We start from the raw sequence: 22,297 nt of genomic DNA on the forward strand, positions 1-22,297 counted from the left end.
TATTAGTGAAGGCTGCTCATATGGGGGCACATGTGATGTTATTAACAGGTTACAAATCTTGAATTCTCAAAAAAGAAATATATCACAGTGCATCAAAGCATGATTCTTTAACTTTGGTATTATTCTTCAAGTGGTTAGTAGGCAAATATTTACTAGAAAGGTACTGGAAAATATATTTGCAGAGTTATAGAATTGGATGGATCAATTTAAATATAATCAGAACTTTATAATCAGAGTTATAGAAACTACTATTAGAAACCTTTGTTTTTCTTCACTTTGAGAAAAACAAAGGTAAAAGAATGTGTAAAGTAGTAAAGAATCATAATTTGCTACTGTGTTGGTACAATTATAATCAAGATATTGTTTTACAATTACAATATGTAAACTACTATTTTTCTTCACTTTTGAATCCAAAGAAAAGGTAGTAAAGCAAAGGTGAACTGTGTTGGACTGTTCTTGTGCTTTTATGGATTATGTTGGTGTTTATATGGACTATTTTGGTTATTTGTGGACTGTGTTGGTGCCGTGAGTTGCTCAATAATGTGTTGGTGCTGTGTGCTGCTGAATACTGTGTTGGAAATGACTATAGTGATAGAAATGTGAAAAATATTGGTATTGTTATGATGATAATTACGTTGATCAAATTTGCAAAATGACTATGGTGGTACTTTGTTGGTACCGTGTGTTGCTCAATAATGTGTTAGTGTCGCGTGCTGCTGAATGCTGTGTTGGCAATGACTATGGTAGTAGAAATGTGAAAAATATTAGTATTGTTATGATGATAATTACGTTGATCGGATTTTGTTAAATGGCTATGGTGGTACTTTGTTAGTGTTGTGTGTTGCCCATGATTAATTCTGGCTGTGTGAAATGTAGATAAACAGAAAGAGATAGATCGAGAGAAGTCTATGGTGGCATCACATCAGAATTACCTTATGATGTAGCAAGATAAAAAATAGCATATGACAATTGGTTTAAGTTATGTGGAAGTGAGATTTCGTGTCCCTTTGCGACACCTAAAGAAACTTACAACTTGGAGGTTTTCTTCCCCACATGATGTCTCCACATTTTATTTTTTAAAAAAATTATTAATTAATATATAAAGTGTATTTGTAAAATAGATAATATTATATTATTATTTTACATTTAAGATGACTTCAATATGGACTCATTTAGCTAAAAGTTGATGCTATGGCCAAAATGTAATATTTTAATTAAATTTTGGACTCGGCAATAGTCTTGCCAATGTTCTTTCCAATGCATCCCAGCCTTCCTATTTCTTCTATTTTATGAAAAAAATAAAAATAAAATAAAAAAAAAAGGTTTGTAAGAAGGTACATCTTACAATTGAAGTTTCAATTTATATTGATGATTAGGGATAAAAAAAAAAAAAGAATTTATAGTATAGGGTTAATTTAAATAGACCGAGATAGCTTTAACACAGTGTTAACGCTTAAAAATGACACAATAGACTGGATTGAGAGAAAGAGTCATTCTCAGCCCGTTGAGATTGTTCGTGCCTCAATTGGTGTGGTGTGAAGCCCTCGACGATGGTGCGGTACAACTATACATTGTCTGTACGCACATTCATGACAGTAAACAATACATGAATGCTGGAAAAATAAAGAGAGAGATACAGATTTACGTGGTTTAGCATTAGACATCATTCAAGGGATTTCGAAAAGGAGAAAATCCACTATTAGAAGACTATTTTACGATTTTTTATGATCTCTTATCCTCACTGTATAATAGGTTTCGAATCTTTTAATGGAGATCTTGTCGCTGCAACTCTTTTCGTGAGGTTGAAGAAGCCTTTCAGGAGATGTTTGGTAAAAAGTCCCCTAAGTTTTATCTTCCACCTCTGCTTTAAGTCCCCTCTTATCTTACGTCACTTCGTCCCTCTTCATCCCGATAGTCTACACTATCTCATCCTTTTGTTCCTTCTTATTCTTTCCTCTTGATAGTCCGTCCTCCCATCTTGAGCTGGGCCTAAGAAACACCATCAACTTGTTATATTTTATACCTTATAGACAGGGTTGCCGATTAGAATACCTATACAAATCAATCTATTCGGACTGTTACAACAAGTGCGCACATGGACGAGTCTATATATTTAAATTGACTGAATATGTCGGCTTTGTTTGTTTTATAAGAAAATTGTCACAAGAGAGGAATATAGAGAAAATAAAAAAAAAAGGTAATGCTGAATGCAGTCAACAAATATCATTTATCATGGAAAAAAAGAAACACGTGTTGATTGATGAAGGTTGCTGATCCCGTACATTTTCGTTTACTTTGACTAGTTAAAATCTATACCAATTTCGTGAGTAGATCAGTAGTCTACCGTCGACAGCTTATTACGTGATTTCCTGGCGGTCACGGGTCGGTCCATTCCGCTGTTTCTATACCAATGGCTGAAAATAATGATTTTTGCTTCCTACTCCCTCCATCCATCATAACTCCTCGGAAAAACAAAAAGAAAACGATAAAGAGGACGAGAGAGACCGTCTATTCTGTTCCCTATTTGAATCTTCCCATGTCAAGCTCGGCCCCCAAGTTTTCTCGGCACCATTTTTAATATCTTGCCGTATCTTCGTTGCCACCATTATTTAATTTTCTTCTGACTTCAACCATCTCTACTTTGGTAAAGATTTTAGGATTGGCCTCCATCTCATATTGTTTTAATATAATATTTAAATAATTAATTAACAATATATATCATAGCTCTCAACAGACAGCACGAAATAACAAACAATAAACAAAGAGCAGATAGTTACCATAGATTACACTCAGAACGTACAGTGTCCGCAGGCTCCTCTCATTCTCAATCTCCATCTCCTTTAAATGGGTTTGAAAAAAATTAATCAAGACTAGATACAAGTATAAATTGCGTAAATGCTGCATACTAATTTTAAAAATGATCAAATTAAATTGCGTAAATGCTGCATACTAATTTTAAAAATGATCAAATTTACTATTAAAAAATTAAACTTTTCATATAAATTTCATATTTATTCTTTTTACAAAAAAAAATTAACGATTTCCCGAAAAGAAGAAAGAAAAAACAACTTACAAACCAACTCCAAATAAAGATTATAAGCCAATTACCAACGGGGACGGGGGCAAAAATGGAATTCAGTGGCAAAACGTCATCGGGGGCCCATCGAAACCGAGATTTCCGTGGGCAGCCCTATCTGCTCCGCCCACTTCTGTGACTCCATATAGAATTTGGATACCGTAACTGCAACCCGACCCATATCGGGCCTCTTGTCAGGATCCTCCTCTACGCACTCCAACACCAGCAGCACCATCTTCTCCGCCACGTCCACCGGGTACGAGTCCCTCAACCTCCTATCCACCCACCTCCTCACCTCCCCACCACCACCTCCGGCCACCGCCTCTCTCGCCGTGTCGATCACGCTCACCCTCCTATAAACACCCCCACCGTCATTGATACTAGAGCCCTCGTCCTGAAACCTATACTTGAGGGCCTCCTCTCCGGACAACAGCTCCAACACCACCACTCCAAACGCGTACACATCGCTCTTCTGCGTCGCAATTCCCGTTGACTGAAACTCCGGTGCCATGTACCCTCTCGTCCCCTCAAACTTAATTTCCCGACTATCCGACTTCTTCGATTTCGCAGAATCTGAGTTATTGTTTTCGGTGATTTCTCCGCACAACTCCGCGGTGCCGAAGTGGCAGATCTTCGCGTTCAGAGACTCTTCGGTTACGATAATGCTGGAGCTCTTGATGTGGTTGTGAACGAAGCTGGAGTTCAGCCCCGTGCAATGGTGGATGTAATCGAGGCCGTGCGCAAGGTCCGTGGCGATCTGCATGCGCGAGAGCCAGGTGGAGAGGACCGTGAAATTAGGGTTATTAGGATTCCGGAGACAACTAGCGAGGTTCGCACCTTCAACGAATTCGTACACGAGGTAAACGTAATTCCCCGACAAAGACGCGCCAAGGAGCCTGATTATGCTGCTGTGGTGGCTCCGACAGATAGTCAAGACATGGCCTCGTAGCTCCAGTAATTCGATAGGACGGCGGAGCTTGCGCTGGAAGACGATGGCGTCCTTGTCGCGCAGAGAGCAACGCCACGAGGCGGACGAGGAAGATGAGGAGAATCGCTTGGCGAGGAAGCTGTTGGTGGCGACGCGGATTTCGGAGAAGTGGTAGACGTGCGGATTCTCCGGGAGAGAGTCCTTGAGGCTCGATAGAGAGGCTCGGCTTGAGGAGGAAGACTTGGACCAGTGGTTATTGTAGCTGGAACCAGTGGTGTTGAATTTGGTGTTGCTGGAGAAATTGTTGGAGGTGGGGTCTGTTGGGATCGAAGAGGGGGGAGACTCGAAGGATTTGCGAGATTTGGAATGCGCGTTCTTCTGGGGTTCGATCACGTCTGTGCTTTTCTTCGTTTTGCACATTGGGCCAGGGTAAAAAAGGCGAGATTGATGGTCGGAGATGGGTAATTGAGCTGGAAGTGCGCCGGGTAGCTGTGGCGTAGCATAGCAGAGAATCGGATCCTGCCGTTGCTTTTGGGAGGTAGAATCCGCACGGCAGCAGTCGGATCGTTGTCAATATTTTCTCACCACCTGACGTTATGAGTTATATTATGTCATAATTTTCTCTTTTCCGCTGTAGTCAAATGCACTAACAAGCATAGCAAACCGCCTTCAGAATATAATAATAATAATAAAAATAATAAAAGCAGCCTGATTAAGGGATATATACTCCTGCTCGCCTTTCTTCTTTCCCCTTTCTTTCTCCCTTGCACAAGGCGACTCTTCTTTGCATACCAGCGATAACCACAGTTACAGGTTCTCTCTCTCTCTCTCTCTTCATTTGTGGATGCATGCCTATGTGTAAATAGATGCAGAAAGACTTGCAAAAACATGTATGGTTTATGCATTTATGGAGTATTTCTACGTGAATCTACATATTATTACTGAGATTTGTAATTACCCTATTTATTTTTCAGAATATTAGAACCAAAAAAATAATAATAAAAATAACAAAAGAACCTGGCTCAAGGGATTTATAATCCTATCTCCTTTCTACTTCACTCTCTTTCTTCCTTTCATCGAGGCAGATCTGCTTGCATGCGGCATACCTATGGGTATTTCTATGTACATGCCTATTTATTTGACAGACCTGCAAAAACATGTATGTTTTATATATTTATGTGAGCATTTCTACATCAATCTACATATCATTACTGAGATTTGGGATTATTTTGTTTGTTTTTCAGAAGATTAGAACATACGAAATGGAAATAGAAGAGCCTCTCTTAAAATTTGACCGATAAATAATTTTTTTTTTTTCCTTATACTTTCTGGGACTATTGATATTTTTACAATCTACAGTGTATGAATTATCTAGAACTTAGAGAAATATTCGGCTTAATTATGTGGAAAGCATCTGGTTTCCTAATGATTTTTTTTTTTAACTTATCCCTTGTATTTTCATTTTATTGTACTTCTTTGAACTCTTCATCTTACTTATTTTGTTCATATGTACAATTGTTTTGACCAACCAGATTATCTTTTAGGTCAAATAAGATTTCCATAACGATGTTGATTTCAAAGGCAAATCCTATTGCCCCCTCTACCGTATATGGCTATCATGATTACTTTAAATTTAGGGATATGTAATTGATTGCAAACTACAAGATAATTGATTATCAATCTCAACAGAATGAACCTACTAAATATGAGCTCTTTTTTCTTTGAGCATGTGGTGACGTGCAAGTAAATTGACACAACCTAAGATATGTAAAGTGCCTAGACATACCGAGTCTCAGTTGTGAGAGCGAGGTATATATATAGCACTCTTTATCACTGATTGGTTCTCCAAGTTTATGCTCTGCTAAGGAAGAGAAAAGTTGATTTTGGCTCCCTCGAAGTTGTTTTTAGACGTAGTTGAAGAGATTATTAGATTTTTACTGCAACTAAGCTGCTTAACTGTCATGCCTTCTATATATTGAAAATAATTTGTTAATGCTACTCAACATTTATCTTCTATGTACACAGTGAGAACAAATTGTCAACACATGGAGCAAACCAAGCTAATTAGGTCTAATCTAGGCCAGGTCTCCGTGCAGTTTCAACCTTTTCATAATAGAAGCGGACAACTTCGTGCTGCTAAATCTGTTTCTATGCCATTTTCAAATGTGGATAGAAGGCAGCCCAGAATGCGTGCCAGTCAAATGCAGCAATCTAGTTCAGTTGTATGTCATGTTGGTTTGGTATGTTTGCTTTTGCATATCTATAATTTGTATTATATGTCTGTTTCTGCATTTTCTCCTGCCATCGGATAGAATATAGCTTTTTTTGCATTGGATCACCTCCTATAACCTTAAAAGTTAAAATTTGTTGTGGCAAGCCCAAGTTTAGACCTTTCACGAACTGGATATGGTTGTTTCTTTTGTAAAATTTTTCTGCTATGCTGCTTGAGATTTACAAGTTTTAGCATTCAAAAAAGAGTGGGGAAGAAATCAGTCAATTGAATACCTGATTTAGGAACCATACACTGATGCATAGGAGTTCCATTACTTGGTATTTATGCTACTGCATGTCTGTCTAGAGATCTGGTTATGCATGAATCTCTTATGTCTTGTTCCCGCACTCTTCATTCTGCAGAATGCAAGGTGCTCTGCAGCGACTTCAGAGCAAACAAAAACCGTGACACGGAAGGCTCTAACAATTACTGGCACTCCTGGTAATGGCTATTTCTCAATATTTTTCACTTGCCAAACTACATAGGAATTAGTTGGTGCATTGATGTCCCAGCCAAACGACTGATGCTGCCTTTGCTCAGTTTATTTCAAGAGGGTAACCTTATATAGCAACGGTCTTGTGCATTTCAACTGTACTTTGTTTTAATAAGTAGGATTATATTGAAACTCAAAAGAAGATGCAAACAAGAACGCTGGAAGTATACAAGCCACGCATTTTACTTGTACTTTGCAGTTTGCACCCCTTCAACTTCAATTCCTAGACTTGTCTCCTTTTTCATTTTTTATGATATAGTTTTGGCAATTATTGTCCCTACTTTTCAGCTCGATGGCTATGAAATATCCAGTAATATATACGTGTGTGCGTGTGCCCTCTCTCTGTTGAATTGTGCTTTTACTTCGTGGCATTTGTTGAAAATGCTTGTATTGCATTATCTAGTAAACCTTCCACTGGATTTTTTATTTTTTATTTTTGGAAACTTGGGTAGTTTAAGATGTCATAGACGGGGGGTGCACTAGACAATATGATTAATATGCAGGAGAGTCTTCTAATTTCTGAGGGGAAGATAATCTTTTGAAGACTAACCACTAGCGCATCTCGAGTTAAAATTTATTTGGAAGGTGATATTTGTCTACCTATGGATTGCCAGAAGAAAGCTGCCAATCCAGCTTTTATGTTTTGTTGGGTTCTAGAATTGAATTACAATTCTAATCCTATTTTTATTTAGAAACTCAGTTGGAGTTATCAAGAGAAATGCTCCTCTTTTCCCCTCTTAGGATGTATTTAGGTGCTTCTTTTGTATACTTCCTGTATACATAGGCTTCGCCTATCATATTCGCTGAATAAAACTTCTTTTACTTGTTAAAAAAAAGTTATTAAGAGAAATGCTGGTTTACTTTGTTTTAAAGGTTAGAATTCCCTCTTGGGGATTTATTAGATCATTTCAAATAGCAGCATATAATGTTTTAATGCATTTCAGGCAAGGAGAAGGCAGCAAAACTTGATGACGGTGGATTTGGTTTTCCACCCTATCATGATGGCGGTGGAGGCGGCGGCGGTGGAGGCGGAGACAGTTCGTCAGGTGGATGGATCCTTTTTGCTGTTCTTGGTGTCTTAGGCTTTTTAAAAGATAAAGAAATTGAGTGGCGTAATCAGAAGGATAAATGAAAATTAGTGAGTATTTTCACCAGTGTAAACAAGGACATTTGGCTTACATTATTGGTATTAAAGATTTTCGCTCTAAATTTCTTTGATTTGACTAGATGACTAAAGTTTGATTAATTAGAGAAGGTTTATCTTGAGCGAGGCTAGTAGTATTCTTTTGCATTGAAATTTATTTATTTGTTATGTTCTATCTCGACGAGACTGAGAATTGGAGAAATACGGGTGCAACGAGTTGCGGTCGTAAATGCAAAACTTGAAACAGCCAGCCCTCCTTTTGTGTCAGATCAATTCAACCATTTTGTGGGATAACATGTGTTTCAGCTACTTTTGGTTTCGCAGGGTTGGTAAAGTTCTTGGGAGAAATGGAGGAGTTGGGTGTTCTTCTTCTTTATAGTTTCTAGCGAGTATGGGGAGTAAAGCTGCTGCATCAAGGCCAGGCAGTGGGTGCTTAGGCGGTAGCTTTAAGTAATCCATCGATTATTAGATTAGTTCTTATTTTCTAAATTAAAAATTCCAAAATTTTATCACCGTCATCAATGATCACGTAGGATAGGATTCCGACAAGGGTGACATGCATCACAAATTTTAAAAAATAAAATAAAATATATATATATAAAAACAAAAACAAAACAAAAAAACCCACACATCGTTGAACCTAACCCATTGGGATTCAGCCGCTAGATCGATGCGCGTAGTTGTTTTTTCCTTCCCATTTTTCAATTCGGTCTAAGATAAATTTGTATGCAACGATAAAAGTTTCAGACGAACTGTACGTTTATTCAAACCAGTGCTAACAAATTGGACTTCCAAAGAAATCCAGTACTAAGTTGATGTAATTCAGGTTCAATCATCAACAATGACTATGGATGGTTTGCAAAAGACCATCCATCCTAGAAAGGAAAAGACCACCCATCCTAGAAAGTACTGGCACTTATAAAGGCTAAAAGAAAAGGAGGAGGAAAAAATGAGAGAAATCATTGAAACAGAGAACAGATAAAAACACCACAAATGTTACTCAACAGAACACAGTTCAACATCAGAAAATTTGAAGCAAGCGAAGCAGTGAAATTACTTGGATAAACCAGAAAATAGAGTACTCACAAACTACAGCCATCAGATAAAGCTTCCCTCAGTCATGCTATATCTTAACAACCAAGATTTTTTTTTCTTATTTTTCAATTAATTAGCAGCATTTCCATAGGCTTGGAGTGCCTCACCAGTAAGCCTGCAAATCCTCCACTCCTCCAAGACCTTCGCACCCATTTCCTCATAGAACTTGATAGCCTTCACATTCCAGTCCAGAACCACCCACTCCACTCTCCCGTACCCCATCTTCACCGCCTGAGCTGCCACAGCTGAGAGCAGCATTTTCCCAAGTCCCTTACTTCTATAGCAATCCCTCACAAACAAATCCTCTACATAGAATCCGGGTTTCCCCAGGAAAGTAGAGTAGTTGGGGAAAAACAAAACGAAGCCAGCAACCACAACGTCAAAGCCGTCGCTGTTGACGGATCGGAAGGTTTCCTTTTCTGGGTCATCGATGGGGAGGTCGAGGGTGAGCGTCCGGGTAATAGGAGAGAAGGGAGGCTGCGAAGGAGGATGAAGGAGAGTGGGTAGGAATGGGTTCGGGGAGACCTCGAGGACGAAGATGGTGAAGGAGTGGAAGGGAGGGGAGGTAAAGAAGGTGGAGGAAAGAGAGTCTTCGGTGGCGGAGACGAGGTGGGTGAGGTGCTCGAAGACGGCCAACTGGAGGATGAGCTTGTGGATGTGGGGGACGTCAGATGGGTCGGCCAAGCGGACACGGGCGAAGAGTGGGTGCCCCGTTGGGGTTGGGTTCGGCAGTGTTGTGGGCGCTGGGACTGGTGGAGGTGGAGGAGCAGCGGCGGCCATTGCAGCTTTCGTATTGGTCGGTTGGTTTGTTTGGGAAATTTGTTTAGAGAAAGACAGATAAATGGGATTCTAATTTCTAGAACTATACGCAAGCGTTGCCCTCACTTTCTTATAAGCGATGGTTCTGGTCAAATCATGAAAATATAGGTTGCAATTTTATTAATTTCATATGAATATTATAGAAAAGGTTGCTTTTAAATTCTAATTCCTTGAATGGGTGACTTTTGTCCTTTTTTTCTGAAAATAATCTCATTATCGATGCCCAACAACAAATAGACCGAGTGTAAGTATATTTCACGGATGTACAGTATAGACTCTTTTAAAATAAAAAAAATCATAAAATGTGATATTATTAAATATATAATTATTTTAATGATAACAAATATGAACATCTTCATTCTACTTCCATTATAATACGGGGTGTATTGATGGAAATAGGATATATATATATATATATATATATTTTATCACATTGATGAATATGCTATTCATTGTATATCAACTGTTAAAATTATAGTTATAAAATATAAATCTCATATAGACAAAGTCACATCAATAAAGTTAGACATGAGCGTAAAGAGCCTTGATAATTATTCATCCATTTGCCGTGTCAAACTGTAACAGGTAGAAATTTCATGCTTTGAACAACAAAGGTGGGGAATCATTGTTCTTTTCTTGGTTATTTATCAGAAGCCAAAGGGATTTAATGCATTTGGAATTCACACAGTCACGCATAACTTATAAGAACAAATTCCAAGGTCTTCAAATCCACTTTTATACAGACCAACAACCTTCGGCATGTGTGACTAGATCACTAATCGTTTGGTATTTGGCAATAGAAGTGAAAGGGGAACACCAAAAGCAAAAAGCCAAAGCAAAAGTTTTTTTCTTTGGGGTAAAACAAAAAATGAAGTCAAGTCCCGATTTTGGCACATTGTCAAGCTTTGAGCTGGCTCTAGAGCTGTTTGGTCAATTATCCTCAGAAACAAATAATGAAATCACACGACTCTTCTACTTCTTTCTCCGACTATCCATTTAGAGAAACCAGAGAACATCAGTCTCTATTCACTGAAAAAAAATAATCAAGACAAGGCACCAGTGAGTATCACAGAAGTGGCCAGCAAGGATTTGACCACCCAACATGTGTAGATGTAGCATCCATTTGGAGAGCTTCTTCTCCTGCTTGATGCGACTGCTGCATCTTATCACGAACAATTCAGAGAGATCAACGTTCGAGGGCTTTCATCTATCAGTGCATTCAAATGATTAAAGAATGCCAAACTACAAAAAGATCACTCTATATCCCTAGCCCTACACCTAAACAGAATAATGTAAGATTATATACGATCCGCTGGGGTTCCCCCTCACCCCTTGGGCCTCAGAAACCCACTTGCTCATTAACCAAATATTGCAAAACCAGCCTGATCAGGACATTCTCATGCGGCTGAGTTCAAATAATGCCCGGTTTTTCGTCTGTGCCGGCTGAAATCTGATACGAACCTGAAAGAGAGGCCACAGCCCTCGACCTTGCACTTGTAGGGGCGCTCACCGGTGTGCACCCTTATGTGCTCAGTCCTAGCCCATGCCCACTTAAATGACATTAAGCAACCTTTCCATGGGCACTTGAGGGGCCTGTCATCATCGTGAACACGTTGATGAAGCATTGCATACTTGTGGGAACTGAACCTCTTCCCACAGCCTTCATGTGGACACCGGTTGCGTTTGTGCAAGACAAGTTCTGCCTTTGTTTTGAAACTCATACGGCAACCTTCAAGGTCACACCTGTGAGAACCCTTGGCATTCTTGTTCCTAGGATGAGAAACATCTGAAGGTTCGCTCACCTTTCTTACTGGCTTTTCCTCCACCGTTTTACTCACGTCAATTCCACATCTATTTGTTGCATCCTTCTCAGCCCTTGGTCTCAATCCCTCACATGGACTCCTGATAAAAGCACTACAACTGAACTTGTTTTCTGTCAAACGTTCCACCTCTCTTTTTCTTTTTCCTCTGCATTCAGGTTTTGGTGTGGGGTCTAGAACAGTGGACTCAATACTTTCCAGCTCTCCATCATGCTGTGGTGAACAAACTTCACCACGAAGTAGATTTTCTGCAGCATGGAACTCTCTTTGAATCATGGAATGTTTCTCAAGTGAGTCAGGACAAGGATGATTTGTAAGTGTATCATGGCCAGAAACCTGCTCATTATTTTCATTTGTCACCCTCTTTTTCTGTTTCACTTCATTATTCATGTTTTCCTCCGCAAAATTCCCTCTTGGAACTTCAAAGCTTTCTCCCCCTGACACAGTTACAGGCTCATTTTCCACTTGCATAATGAATCTAGATTGCCCCACATCAATTCCATTCGTAACCTGTATTTCTTGCTGCATTTCAGTGTCTAAGGTGACATCATCATGCAAATCTTCGTCGGAAGGGCTCCCTCTTGGACCTTCAGAACTTCCTTTCACCAGTACACAAGGCTGACTAACTTCCATTGTTGAAACAGAACTTGAGACAATTTCCTCGTTTCTGTCTGGGGACAGGATTTCTCTTGATGCAGGAGTAAGCTCATTTGCTAGTCGAGCATAACTTGAAATTAGCTCAGCCTTATTACTTCCACATTTAGTCTTCAGCTCTTGCGCCCCCATATATTCCGAAGACATAGCAATGCTAATGTCTTCGGCATCATGGTTCATTCTAGGACCCTCACAACCTGCTTGTGCTGAGGCAAGAGTAGGGTGGGTTTCCACTGCAACAGTACAAGAAACGCCATCCACTGGGGCAAGAGAATGCTGGTTTGTTGGTGCAAAATTACCTAAAACAGGCCTGTCATTGTTAATTCTGATGGTGGCCTGGATCTCTTGCTGCTCCTCATTATCTAAACTCACGCAAATAGGAACCTTACTGTTGACACAAGAATCCTCCAGAGCTCCATTTTCTATATTTCTATCAACCAGATCAGCAACATGTAGACTTGCAGGGTTGGAAACATGGTTCATCAAACCTTCAGCTGAGACATTGCACTTCTCTGCAGAAATCAGATGACAAAACTCATTTGAGATGCTGCTTCTTTCCACACTTTGATTCTCTCCTTGCATTCCAAACTCTTCATCAGTTTCAATAGAAGGCGGACTCTCACATTTTTCGACATCAGCGATCTTGTCCTCTCTGGTTTCATCAGTGGGCTTGGTTTTGTGTTGCGTCTCGGAATCATCTCCCGTTGCTAAATTGTAAGCTTTTCCATCCATGTCAGAATCATGCAGAGTGTGATTCTCACTTTGCACCTCAAAATTTCCAGCCGCTGGTGTAGCAGCACTAGGGGGATCTTCAATTCGTGAAGAAGCCAAGTTCAAGCTCATACCCCTGGTAGCTGTAAGCATCGGGGTTTCATCTTGCATTCCAGATATTCTAGTAGCAGTAGAGAAGACCAATCCTGCAGATTCACTTCCCGAACTTCCTTTGTTAGAAAGATCAACCTCAGAATCCTTTCCACTTTGCTTATCAAGATCTCCATACATAGCAGTTGAAACATCCTTTGACAGATCTTTTCCAAGCCATCCATGTACTGTGCTTGGCCCCGTGGAACCACCCAGTTTTAACTTAAGGTTCCTTCTCGAATATTGAATTAGTTTTTCTTCTTTTTTGATGAAGATGCCATCTGACCTTCCCCCCATCACTTCATCCTTCTTTGATTGAGCATCGTCACATGCTTTATTATGGGAAGGATGATTTAACTTTTTTGAACGTGATCTTCTGGACTGCCATTTGATGGTCAACAATTCTGAAGTGGGACTACCGTCAGAGAACAATCCATCCAACGTCAGCGCATACTGAATTGGCATAGATGGAGACTTCTTTCTGACCTTAACACAGTACCGTAAATTGATACCCAGTTTTGACGTCCAGTCTTCCCCACATTCATCATGTTCTTCATCATCAATTGCAAGATCTATCAAGTTAAGATCTTTCTGGGATGCAATATCTAATGGAACCTCATTATAATTAAAAGGTCTACCAGTTTCCTCTGCAATCGCCATAGCATGTGCCTTAATCTTCTCATAGTCTACACATATCAAGAAAATTAAAGATAATTATTGCTATGATCTAGATGCTTTGACTAACAATCTTGACCCAAACAAAGGGACTAAGAATCCTAACAGATAAAATGATATCTGTCACAGCTTAAAGAGAGTGCATATCAACCTCCATCTGATTGTGTCCTGTTCGAATTTTAACTAAATTCATCCAAAAGCCTAGTCTTTTCCTGGGAGAAAGTATAAAAAATTATAAAGAAGAATGATGAAATGAAAAGGGAAGAAGGGATTACATGATTTATCATTATAATTTGGGGAAGGTATGCAACTCTAATTTGCAGTATAAATCATGATGTGGGTTAGAGCCTATATACCTGAATGACAGATCACAAGCACCTTAGCTCCACCTTTAGAGTGCAAGAGCTCTACAATCTGAATGGCGTGTTCCAGGCAGAAAATCCTTGGCCTCAGAAATTTACTAGAGGTGTTCCATTCCATATCAAACTTGGTTGATAATGGTATTTGCAGATCCATTGGTGGTAGGGATACATCAGGATCAGGAGGAAGATTCTCTGCAAAACAAAACATAATTGATTCAGCAGCGCTTGAGAAGCCCAGGTTAGGTGGTAAAAAAGATTAAATTTAGTGATTACATTGCTTTGACGAGAAACCACTAGCAACACCCCTCGATTTTATGAAAGTCCCAAAGATACGCAAATTGAAGCCCATTATGTGGGAAAATAGAAACTCTTACCGGACACTCAAATATTTTGCAAATATCCAACCAACCTATAAAATTTGCTAAACTGGAGGGTAAGGATTTCAAATTTTCAATTGGCTTCAAATGGTATCATAGATTCCAGAACTTATTATTTCCTCTAACGTCTAACGTGCCATGTCTGCCAATAGATTTCAACATATAATCCAGACTTATTAAATGACATCGTACCTTTGACAGATTAAGATAAAGGATTAAAAATGATTGAGAACGAGAGCAAGATTTTCAGGCAAGTACATAGACCAAGTACCTGAAATAGAACTTTTACCAGACCGATCAAGTTCTGGAGAACGAGTAACCTCAGGTGCTGGGACACTGGGGCCTACTTCAAACAAAAGATTATCTGCAGGAAGAAGCTCCATGGATGCCTTTTCAGATGGTTGTAGAACACACATAAATGGAAAACCAAGGATTCCGCAAGCCACGCATGCCAGTGTTCCAGAATCAACTTGAAAGTCACAAGATACATCATCGTCATCCAGATATAAATCATTGAGAGTCTCCATATACAAGCTCATCTCATGAAGGAGATCACTCTGACAGCTATTTTTATTTTCAAAATGAACATGAGAAGAATTTTCTGTTGGTGTGGTAGAATCAGTGGCGGCTACACTAGGCAATTGAGAATCTCTACTTGGATATGGTAGTAAATCAGCATTCCATAAAACAGAATGACAATTTGCTACTTTTCCAAGAAGATCGGATAGCAGAATGTTTTCAGTCAACATATCTTCTATAAAAGCCTTCTTTACTAACAATTCTCTTTCTTCTTTTTGGCGATCTCTCAGACGAGAACTCCGCACACCTGGTAGTAAGGATCTTGGCACTCTGGAATTAATACAGTCCAGCATAACAACATAAGAAACAAATAAAGATTCAGTGTCCAAATGATATTTTTATTGACAAATTAAGTAAAGACATTTGATGTAAAAGCAGTATGTAAGAGTGGCATTAAGTACGGAAAGTGCAACCAGGCAAGGATAGAAATCCCTGTGTTAAGTTGGATGAAATCCTATACAAGTTCACTAAATTAATACTGAACATAAGCCGATTACTCCTCTGATGGTCTCTGAAATGGATAATGTATTTTTCAATTGTAAAATTAACTCATGAGACAGCTTCAAATGCTAATATTTGCAATGGAATTCTGCCTACTTAGCCCTGGTTATTCATCTATGACTTCAAGTGGTAACTGATAGGTTACTTATAAAAGCACTATCATAGATGGAAAATCACATCCAAACTTGCATATCTCATCTCATATAATCATTACAACTTTTTCAAATTCCCACACAAAATATAATAAACAATTCAACTTTTTCAAATCCCAAAACAAAATTAATATTACAAAATTATATTATAACAATATTTTATTTAACTTTCAACAAAACATCTCATCTCATCTCATTTGTACTGCGTAACCAAACGAGGCCTCAATGTCTGGTCTTTTTATAATATCCTTCCCTCATAATAACAACCCCTAGCCTCCATGTTTGCTCTTTCTATAATATCCTTACCCCTCATAATAGTAATCCCGTCCCTTGGATGAGAATATGGAAGACTAAGAGGAAGTTTGGATAGTGAGTTCAGATGAGATGAGTAAAGATGAAAGTTGAATAAAATATTGTTAAAATGTTATTTTTTAACATTATTATTATTTTGGGATTTGAAAAAAGTTGAATTGTTTATTGTATGTTATGTAGGAATTTGGAAAAGTTGTAATAATTAGATGAGATGAGATGAATTAGATTAGGTATTCTAACCATGGACAATCTAAGGAAAAAACACATTGGTGTGATTGAGTGATGTTGCCTTTGCAAGAGTTCAGTGGATGATATTTTACAGTTTTACTACATTGCCAGGTGGCTAGAGCCATACGGTTTGGTTTGGCTTGAGTCATGCCCAGAAGCATAGTGGACCATTTTAACTTACCAAAAAAAAAAAACTCATGGAGGAAAGGAAGTCCACAAATCTTAGCAGTGCGGGAAATGGTTCCTCCATATCTCATATTGTGTATTTGGAGGAAATTGAATGGTACAAACTTGGAGAATGATGATGGAGAAGCTGAAAATTTTCTTTTTCAACACTCTCCTCCTTTGGACAGCATCCCGATAGACTTTAATGGGCTTACTCTCCATGATTATCTTGTATCTTTTTCTATTTCTAGCTAGATCTCCATGATTATCTTGTATCTTTTTCTATTTCTAGCTAGATGACTTGCTTGTATACACCCCATTGTACTAGGAATGAGCCTTTAGTGTTTCTAATGTAATGATTATTTATTTATTTTATAAGTAATAAGAGATTTTATTAATGCAAGTAAATAGGCATAGCCCATAGCCCAAGTACACAGGAAGTATACAAGTGGAAAGACCTAAATACAAGCTAGGAACTAGGAACTAGTAAAGTCTGAAAGAAAAACATTTAAATTATCCCCATTCAATACAAGAACTTTATTTTTATTTTTTATAACAAATAATAATGGAATGATTATTAATGATAAAAAAATCATATAATGTGCATTCAAGTACAACTCAACCCAAACCGGTCTCATTATAAAACCCAGGTGAAGCTAGCAGCAGTACCAGGTCCCAGACCAAGCTCAAAATTGGTGTAAATTTTTTGTATAACTAAGCCCCCCCCCCCCCCCCCCCCCCCCCCAACCAAAAAAAATAATAATAAAAAAATAAAATAAACGTTTACAAACATTTACGTAATCATGAGCCCATTCATAACACACTTTTGATAATTAAGATTAATACGCATTCGTAACAAGTTTTAAAATACTAATACGTACATGATATCCTGCACAATTATAAAAGATATCTGTAAACATATTTAAAAGTTGTAAATTGCAAAGGTCCATGGCAGGAAAATTGATGAAATGGCCATAGATGCCCAAATGGCCATGGAACCCCAGATATTTGGAAAGAATCGGTTCTTATACCATAATCAAGGCAGAATACTTTCATTTCACTGTAATGAATAAACTTTCATGATTTTTTTACAAGTGCCATTCCGGAAAATTATCTCATATAAACATTTTTTTATAAGTAAATGTAATATATTAATCAAAGAATAGACAAGGCCTGAAAATCCCATATAAACCTTCATAGAGCAAGTCTATGAAGCAACACAGACGGACATTTCAGTCACTAGTTTTGCTAACTTAGGCTCACTAGAGGATTTCAAGGAACTGTAGGCTAACCTTGAGACAAAAGACATGGTCAACAGGTATAGCAGCTGCTGATGAGAGAGCATGGGAAGATAGTTCATAGCAGCTCTGCGCACTGCAGCTTCCTTGGCTACTTTAAGCCATTGTGGGGTTCCGAAGTTAGCAGCTTCCCCACAATTAAAACCTAGTTTAAAAACGAAGAAAGAAAAAGCAATGCTACAACAATCAAAGAAAAGAACGAAGAAGAATGCATGATATAAACAAAGAATCAAGTAAACTCTTCATAAAAACAGCATGCTGATATAAGGGCAAGCTATGTGCGTTATTGTGTACATGTATGTTTTCTAGTAAATATTGTGATTATTGTGGAACATGCTTTGGGTGGGCAATTAATAAGAACTAGTGAATTTTTTTTATTTCTTCCACTATTTTTCATCTTCAGTATATGTCCTGTTACTTTCTTCGAAGAACAACAAATAAATTCCAGAGGGGTCACCTCTACCCCTTGTTCTCTTTTTATAATTTTCATTATTTTCTTTTATTCCATTTGTTTTAAAAGTCCATTAATTCTTTTGAACATCATTTATAAGCCAAAATTGACCTTGCTCACAAAGAAAGTGAATACTTCGCTTTTACTAGAAACAAAATGAACAGTGATCGGTGAGTCAGGAATTCATTGATATTGTATTAACCAAGATTCACTCCAAGCATTTGCAGAACTTCCATTTTCTAAGTTTGCTTTTTCCTGGCCATATCCATCTTTTAAGTTTGAGTCTTATATTAATATGTAATTCTCTGGCAACCTAGGCCAGGTGTAATGCCTTCAACATAGTAAGAGCAGTATGTTCAGGGAGGAGCATATAAGTTCAAACCAATCATATTTGCAAAGCAATTACCATGGCTGAATCCCACATGGTAAGCACTTGGGAAAGTCACAACAAATTCGCCAGGGTTCTGTATTAACCTACAGAAAAAACCAGAACAACATAAGTAGAACTCCAACAACAAAACTATCAGAAACAAAAACAATCCCAGCCTCAGCAACACTTAGAATGATTAACTAGCAAAGTATAATCCTCACAAATTTTGTGATGCTGGCAGGCCAGAAAGGCCTCACTGAAATAGAAAGAAACAAACCCACCTACAACAAGGAATGCCCGATGCAACTACTACCTCAGGAGATAGAAGAGTTGTCTTCTCACCCAGTAATGTCAGAGCAGCTGAACATAAGAGAAACTGGACCCAAGTTATAAATATGCTATAGAAGTAATAACGCCAAATTAATTTCAGAGGGGAAATGACCTATCCACATAAAAGAAAGTAAAGTGAAATGTAAGACCAAGAATTGTGCCTCAAGAATAGTTCTTAAATCAGTCAAAAATTTTCAACTTTTGGACAGTAAATCGCAGACAAAATGGAACTAAATTGCAAATAAAAGTAATTTTTTGAAACTGCCAGGAAACTAAATTTACTTGTGGGACCAAATTCTGATAACACTTCAACATATTTTCCATCTTCAATTATTTATACAATCACCTTCACTACGAGTGGCAGGACAAATTTGGGCACACAACTTAATTTAGTTTCAGCAAGGTACATCTTCGTGATACATAGTTGAAGTTCTATCATATGTTCCTTTTATACCGATCCTGATTATGAATAACTAAGAATGACCAATTAATAGTTGAGATCCCACTAGTTCACTCAATTCCCATGCCTGTGCAGTTTCCGTTTGGTGAACCTGCTTTACTTAGACTTTAGAGCATCACAGTTTTTACTCCAATAGCTGCCTCTTTCTGATTTTTCTCATAATTTCCATTCAATCTGAGAATTATCAATTACTATAACCATGGAAGAATGCACAGAATGTGTGAAAGAGCAAAAGGAAAAAAAAAAATACATATTAGTATGCACCAATTGTTATTTGATCATTTTAAAGTTTAACTTACTCATCAAAAAAACTTATTTGGTCAGTGATAAGCTAAACATAACAGCTAAATGCAACATTATCAACCACATAAACGATTATATTCAAAAGCAAAACATGAACTAGAAATGTTTCCATAACTTAATAACAAAAGTAAGTTCTGTTTCTGCAGTGGCTCATTATTGTAAAGTCAACAAAGTCCACCCAAGTCAGTCACTTGTGCTTGCTGTCATATAGATGGCATATACATGCAGAATTCAGGAATATCTCTCAAAATTAAAGTAGAATTTTTCAGCTTATTAAATTTTCACATTAAATAAGCATCTGTAAAAGATATTAAATACCTAAATGATCAATATTGCCACCATAAGCCTCACGGCGAATGACTTCCTCAAAAGCAAATGCATCATCTCCAGGGACAGCATACCAAGTCTTTGGCGAGCCAGTGTGAAGAAAATTCATGCTGTGAAGCTCATGATCTTCAACATGCCAAGCAAACCAGCTAAAAAGCATACCAATGTAGATCATGGGAGAAGTAACACCTGGAATATCGTCCGGCATGAAACGGGTAAGTGAGCCTGGCGAGCGTGCAATGACTTGTAAGTTCCACGGGCTGTTTGAGAGCTTCCAACCTGCAGTACCCTCCATCTCATTACTAGCATTTGAACTCTTACGCCCAGAACATCTTAAATTTTCATCCACTAACAATGTTGATGAAGAATTAGATGGCTTTGGTGCCTCCAAAGACGTATTTGGTTCATTTTGGGTAGAAGAACTTTTCATCTCATCATTAGAAGAATCCATTACGCCATCTATCTCATTTTTATTGAGGTCAGAGCTCTCTTTACTCCTCTGGTAAAAATTCCTCTTCCTTCTCCTCCTATGAAAAAAGCGAACCTGGCCTTCCGGTTCTCCAAACCCAGACCCAGGAACGTCATTTGCATACTCCACATATATAGCCTTCTCAGAAGCTGCCTTCCAAAACATCGCTTCTACAACTAAAGGTGAAGCCTCCTTAGTGATTCCCAATACGCTCCGTGCAAAAACCTTCGACTTAGACTCAAACTGTTCTAACGTATAAACCTCTCCGCTTTGCCATACTTGCTTATGAACAACTGATTGCGAACTTTGCACCGCCCATTTTGTTTTCTTCACACTCTGACCCAATTCTTGGTGCCTCGTGGTAAACACGGCCCGGACCTCGCCCTCACTATCACTATCCCCAGAACCAATTTTCAAAGAAGAACACAAACTTGAAGAATTTACATCAGAACCCAGTTCCGGGCATTTTAAAAGTGATTTATTTAAGTTGCCAAACACGTATTTTTTTGAAGGTTTTGGCAATGGCGGGATAATCTTACAAATACCAAAAGCACTAGCTTTCTTCTCAATTTTCGATATGTAGGCAATCGGGTCAGCAAACTCAGTGTCAGTTGGGCGAAACTCAGGCGCCAACGGCAACCCTTTTAGCCAATTGGGTATTTCAACATTACCCATTACAACCAAGATTGACAACCAATAACAATTGGATGGTATATAAGATATAGAGCACTCAATCACACACCATTGTCTTGTCTTCGTTGAATGATAGAAAAAAGCACCAAAGAAAACATCAAAATGTCTTGAAAATTGAAACCCTAGATTGGGAATTTTTTGCTGAAGTTGTAAAAGGGTTTGTTCTGATCCAATTCACATTAAACGTAGACGAGTTGAGGGAAATAGCAGAAATGTAAGGGAAATTGAATAAAGAAATAAGCAACAAAACCTGAAACAGCGAGGGGTAGTATATGTTTGACCTTCGAAAGCACGATAGAGAGAGGAGGGGGGGAAGATGGGATTGGGGGCATTGTCTAGGTTTTGAGCGACATTTTCCGCTCGGTACAAGTTAGTATTCTCTGTGTTCACACACCTAATTTGCGCAGCAATGGTATAGCGCAATGCTAAGGTCAATCAGCTGTTGAGTGGACGATTTATCGGTTTTTTGTTTTTTGTACGATCAGCGTGGGGGTTTCGATTTGAGGAAGCTGAGGTCATAGAACCGGGGGCGCACGTTAGAATGAAGCGGCTCACTAGACAGGGACGTGTAGGGTGTATAACAGGGGCATGATATCCGGCGATGATCAAGATTCCACGTACTGGAAATTTTAATGGGATTCCTAAATTATTTTGGCAGTAATAAGCTTATTATTCTATCACTATTTATTTGCTATTTAAGATTTTTTTTTTATTTTTATAAGTATTTTTCCGACATTAAAAAAAATTAAAAAATATATAATTTTATTAATAGTCACTTTCTTAACTATTAAGTAAAATTAAAAATTTTAAAAAAAAAATCAAAATACAAAATAAGTAGTAAATAGGTAATAAAATAGTAGTAATCCTATCATTTTTCAAATTTATTTTCCACAAAAATCAATTGAAAATATTCAAAACTTATATTATTAGATCTTTGGGTCTAACAGTTCTTATATCGAAAAACTATTGAATAATGTCACGTTAGAATTATCCAAAGATAAATATCCAAGGATACATTATCATGCATAGACTATATATAATATTATTAATTTATTTTCCTTTTAATTAATATTATTATTTTTA

The 22,297-nt window shown here is 38.1% G+C and overlaps 4 protein-coding genes across 5 annotated transcripts; 1 reads left to right on the forward strand and 3 right to left on the reverse strand.

Moving 5' to 3' along the window:
- Positions 1-1,613: 1,613 nt before the first annotated feature.
- Positions 1,614-4,424, reverse strand: LOC122289140 (lysM domain receptor-like kinase 3). Of its 2 annotated transcripts, XR_006236125.1 has the most exons (3): positions 3,109-4,424; positions 2,778-2,838; positions 1,614-1,989 (listed from the first exon to the last, which is right to left on the reverse strand). XR_006236125.1 is itself a non-coding variant. In XM_043096100.1 (2 exons), exon 1 carries the CDS (start codon positions 4,422-4,424, stop codon positions 3,150-3,152), a length of 1,275 nt encoding a protein of 424 aa, XP_042952034.1. In that variant the 3' UTR covers positions 2,641-2,838; positions 3,109-3,149. The 2 variants fall into 2 exon arrangements, 1 of the variants encoding a protein (XP_042952034.1); XM_043096100.1 differs by lacking the exon at positions 1,614-1,989 and having other exon boundaries at positions 2,641-2,838.
- A 1,625-nt stretch (positions 4,425-6,049) lies between these two features.
- LOC122289162 (protein YELLOW LEAF 1, choloroplastic-like) lies at positions 6,050-8,047 on the forward strand. The gene is made up of 3 exons (XM_043096120.1): positions 6,050-6,244; positions 6,639-6,717; positions 7,714-8,047. Exons 1-3 carry the CDS (start codon positions 6,050-6,052, stop codon positions 7,899-7,901), a joined length of 462 nt encoding a protein of 153 aa, XP_042952054.1. The 3' UTR covers positions 7,902-8,047.
- An 828-nt stretch (positions 8,048-8,875) lies between these two features.
- LOC122289152 (probable acetyltransferase NATA1-like) lies at positions 8,876-9,895 on the reverse strand. The gene has a single exon (XM_043096109.1). It carries the CDS (start codon positions 9,786-9,788, stop codon positions 9,078-9,080), a length of 711 nt encoding a protein of 236 aa, XP_042952043.1. The 5' UTR covers positions 9,789-9,895; the 3' UTR covers positions 8,876-9,077.
- Positions 9,896-10,487: 592 nt separating this feature from the next.
- LOC122289168 (probable lysine-specific demethylase ELF6) lies at positions 10,488-21,723 on the reverse strand. The gene is made up of 7 exons (XM_043096130.1): positions 20,044-21,723; positions 18,914-18,992; positions 18,669-18,736; positions 17,806-17,956; positions 14,848-15,425; positions 14,194-14,391; positions 10,488-13,848 (listed from the first exon to the last, which is right to left on the reverse strand). Exons 1-7 carry the CDS (start codon positions 21,194-21,196, stop codon positions 11,225-11,227), a joined length of 4,851 nt encoding a protein of 1,616 aa, XP_042952064.1. The 5' UTR covers positions 21,197-21,723; the 3' UTR covers positions 10,488-11,224.
- Positions 21,724-22,297: the final 574 nt, after the last annotated feature.

Source organism: Carya illinoinensis, chromosome 1, assembly GCF_018687715.1.
Source record: "Carya illinoinensis cultivar Pawnee chromosome 1, C.illinoinensisPawnee_v1, whole genome shotgun sequence".
Classification (NCBI taxonomy): domain Eukaryota; kingdom Viridiplantae; phylum Streptophyta; class Magnoliopsida; order Fagales; family Juglandaceae; genus Carya; species Carya illinoinensis.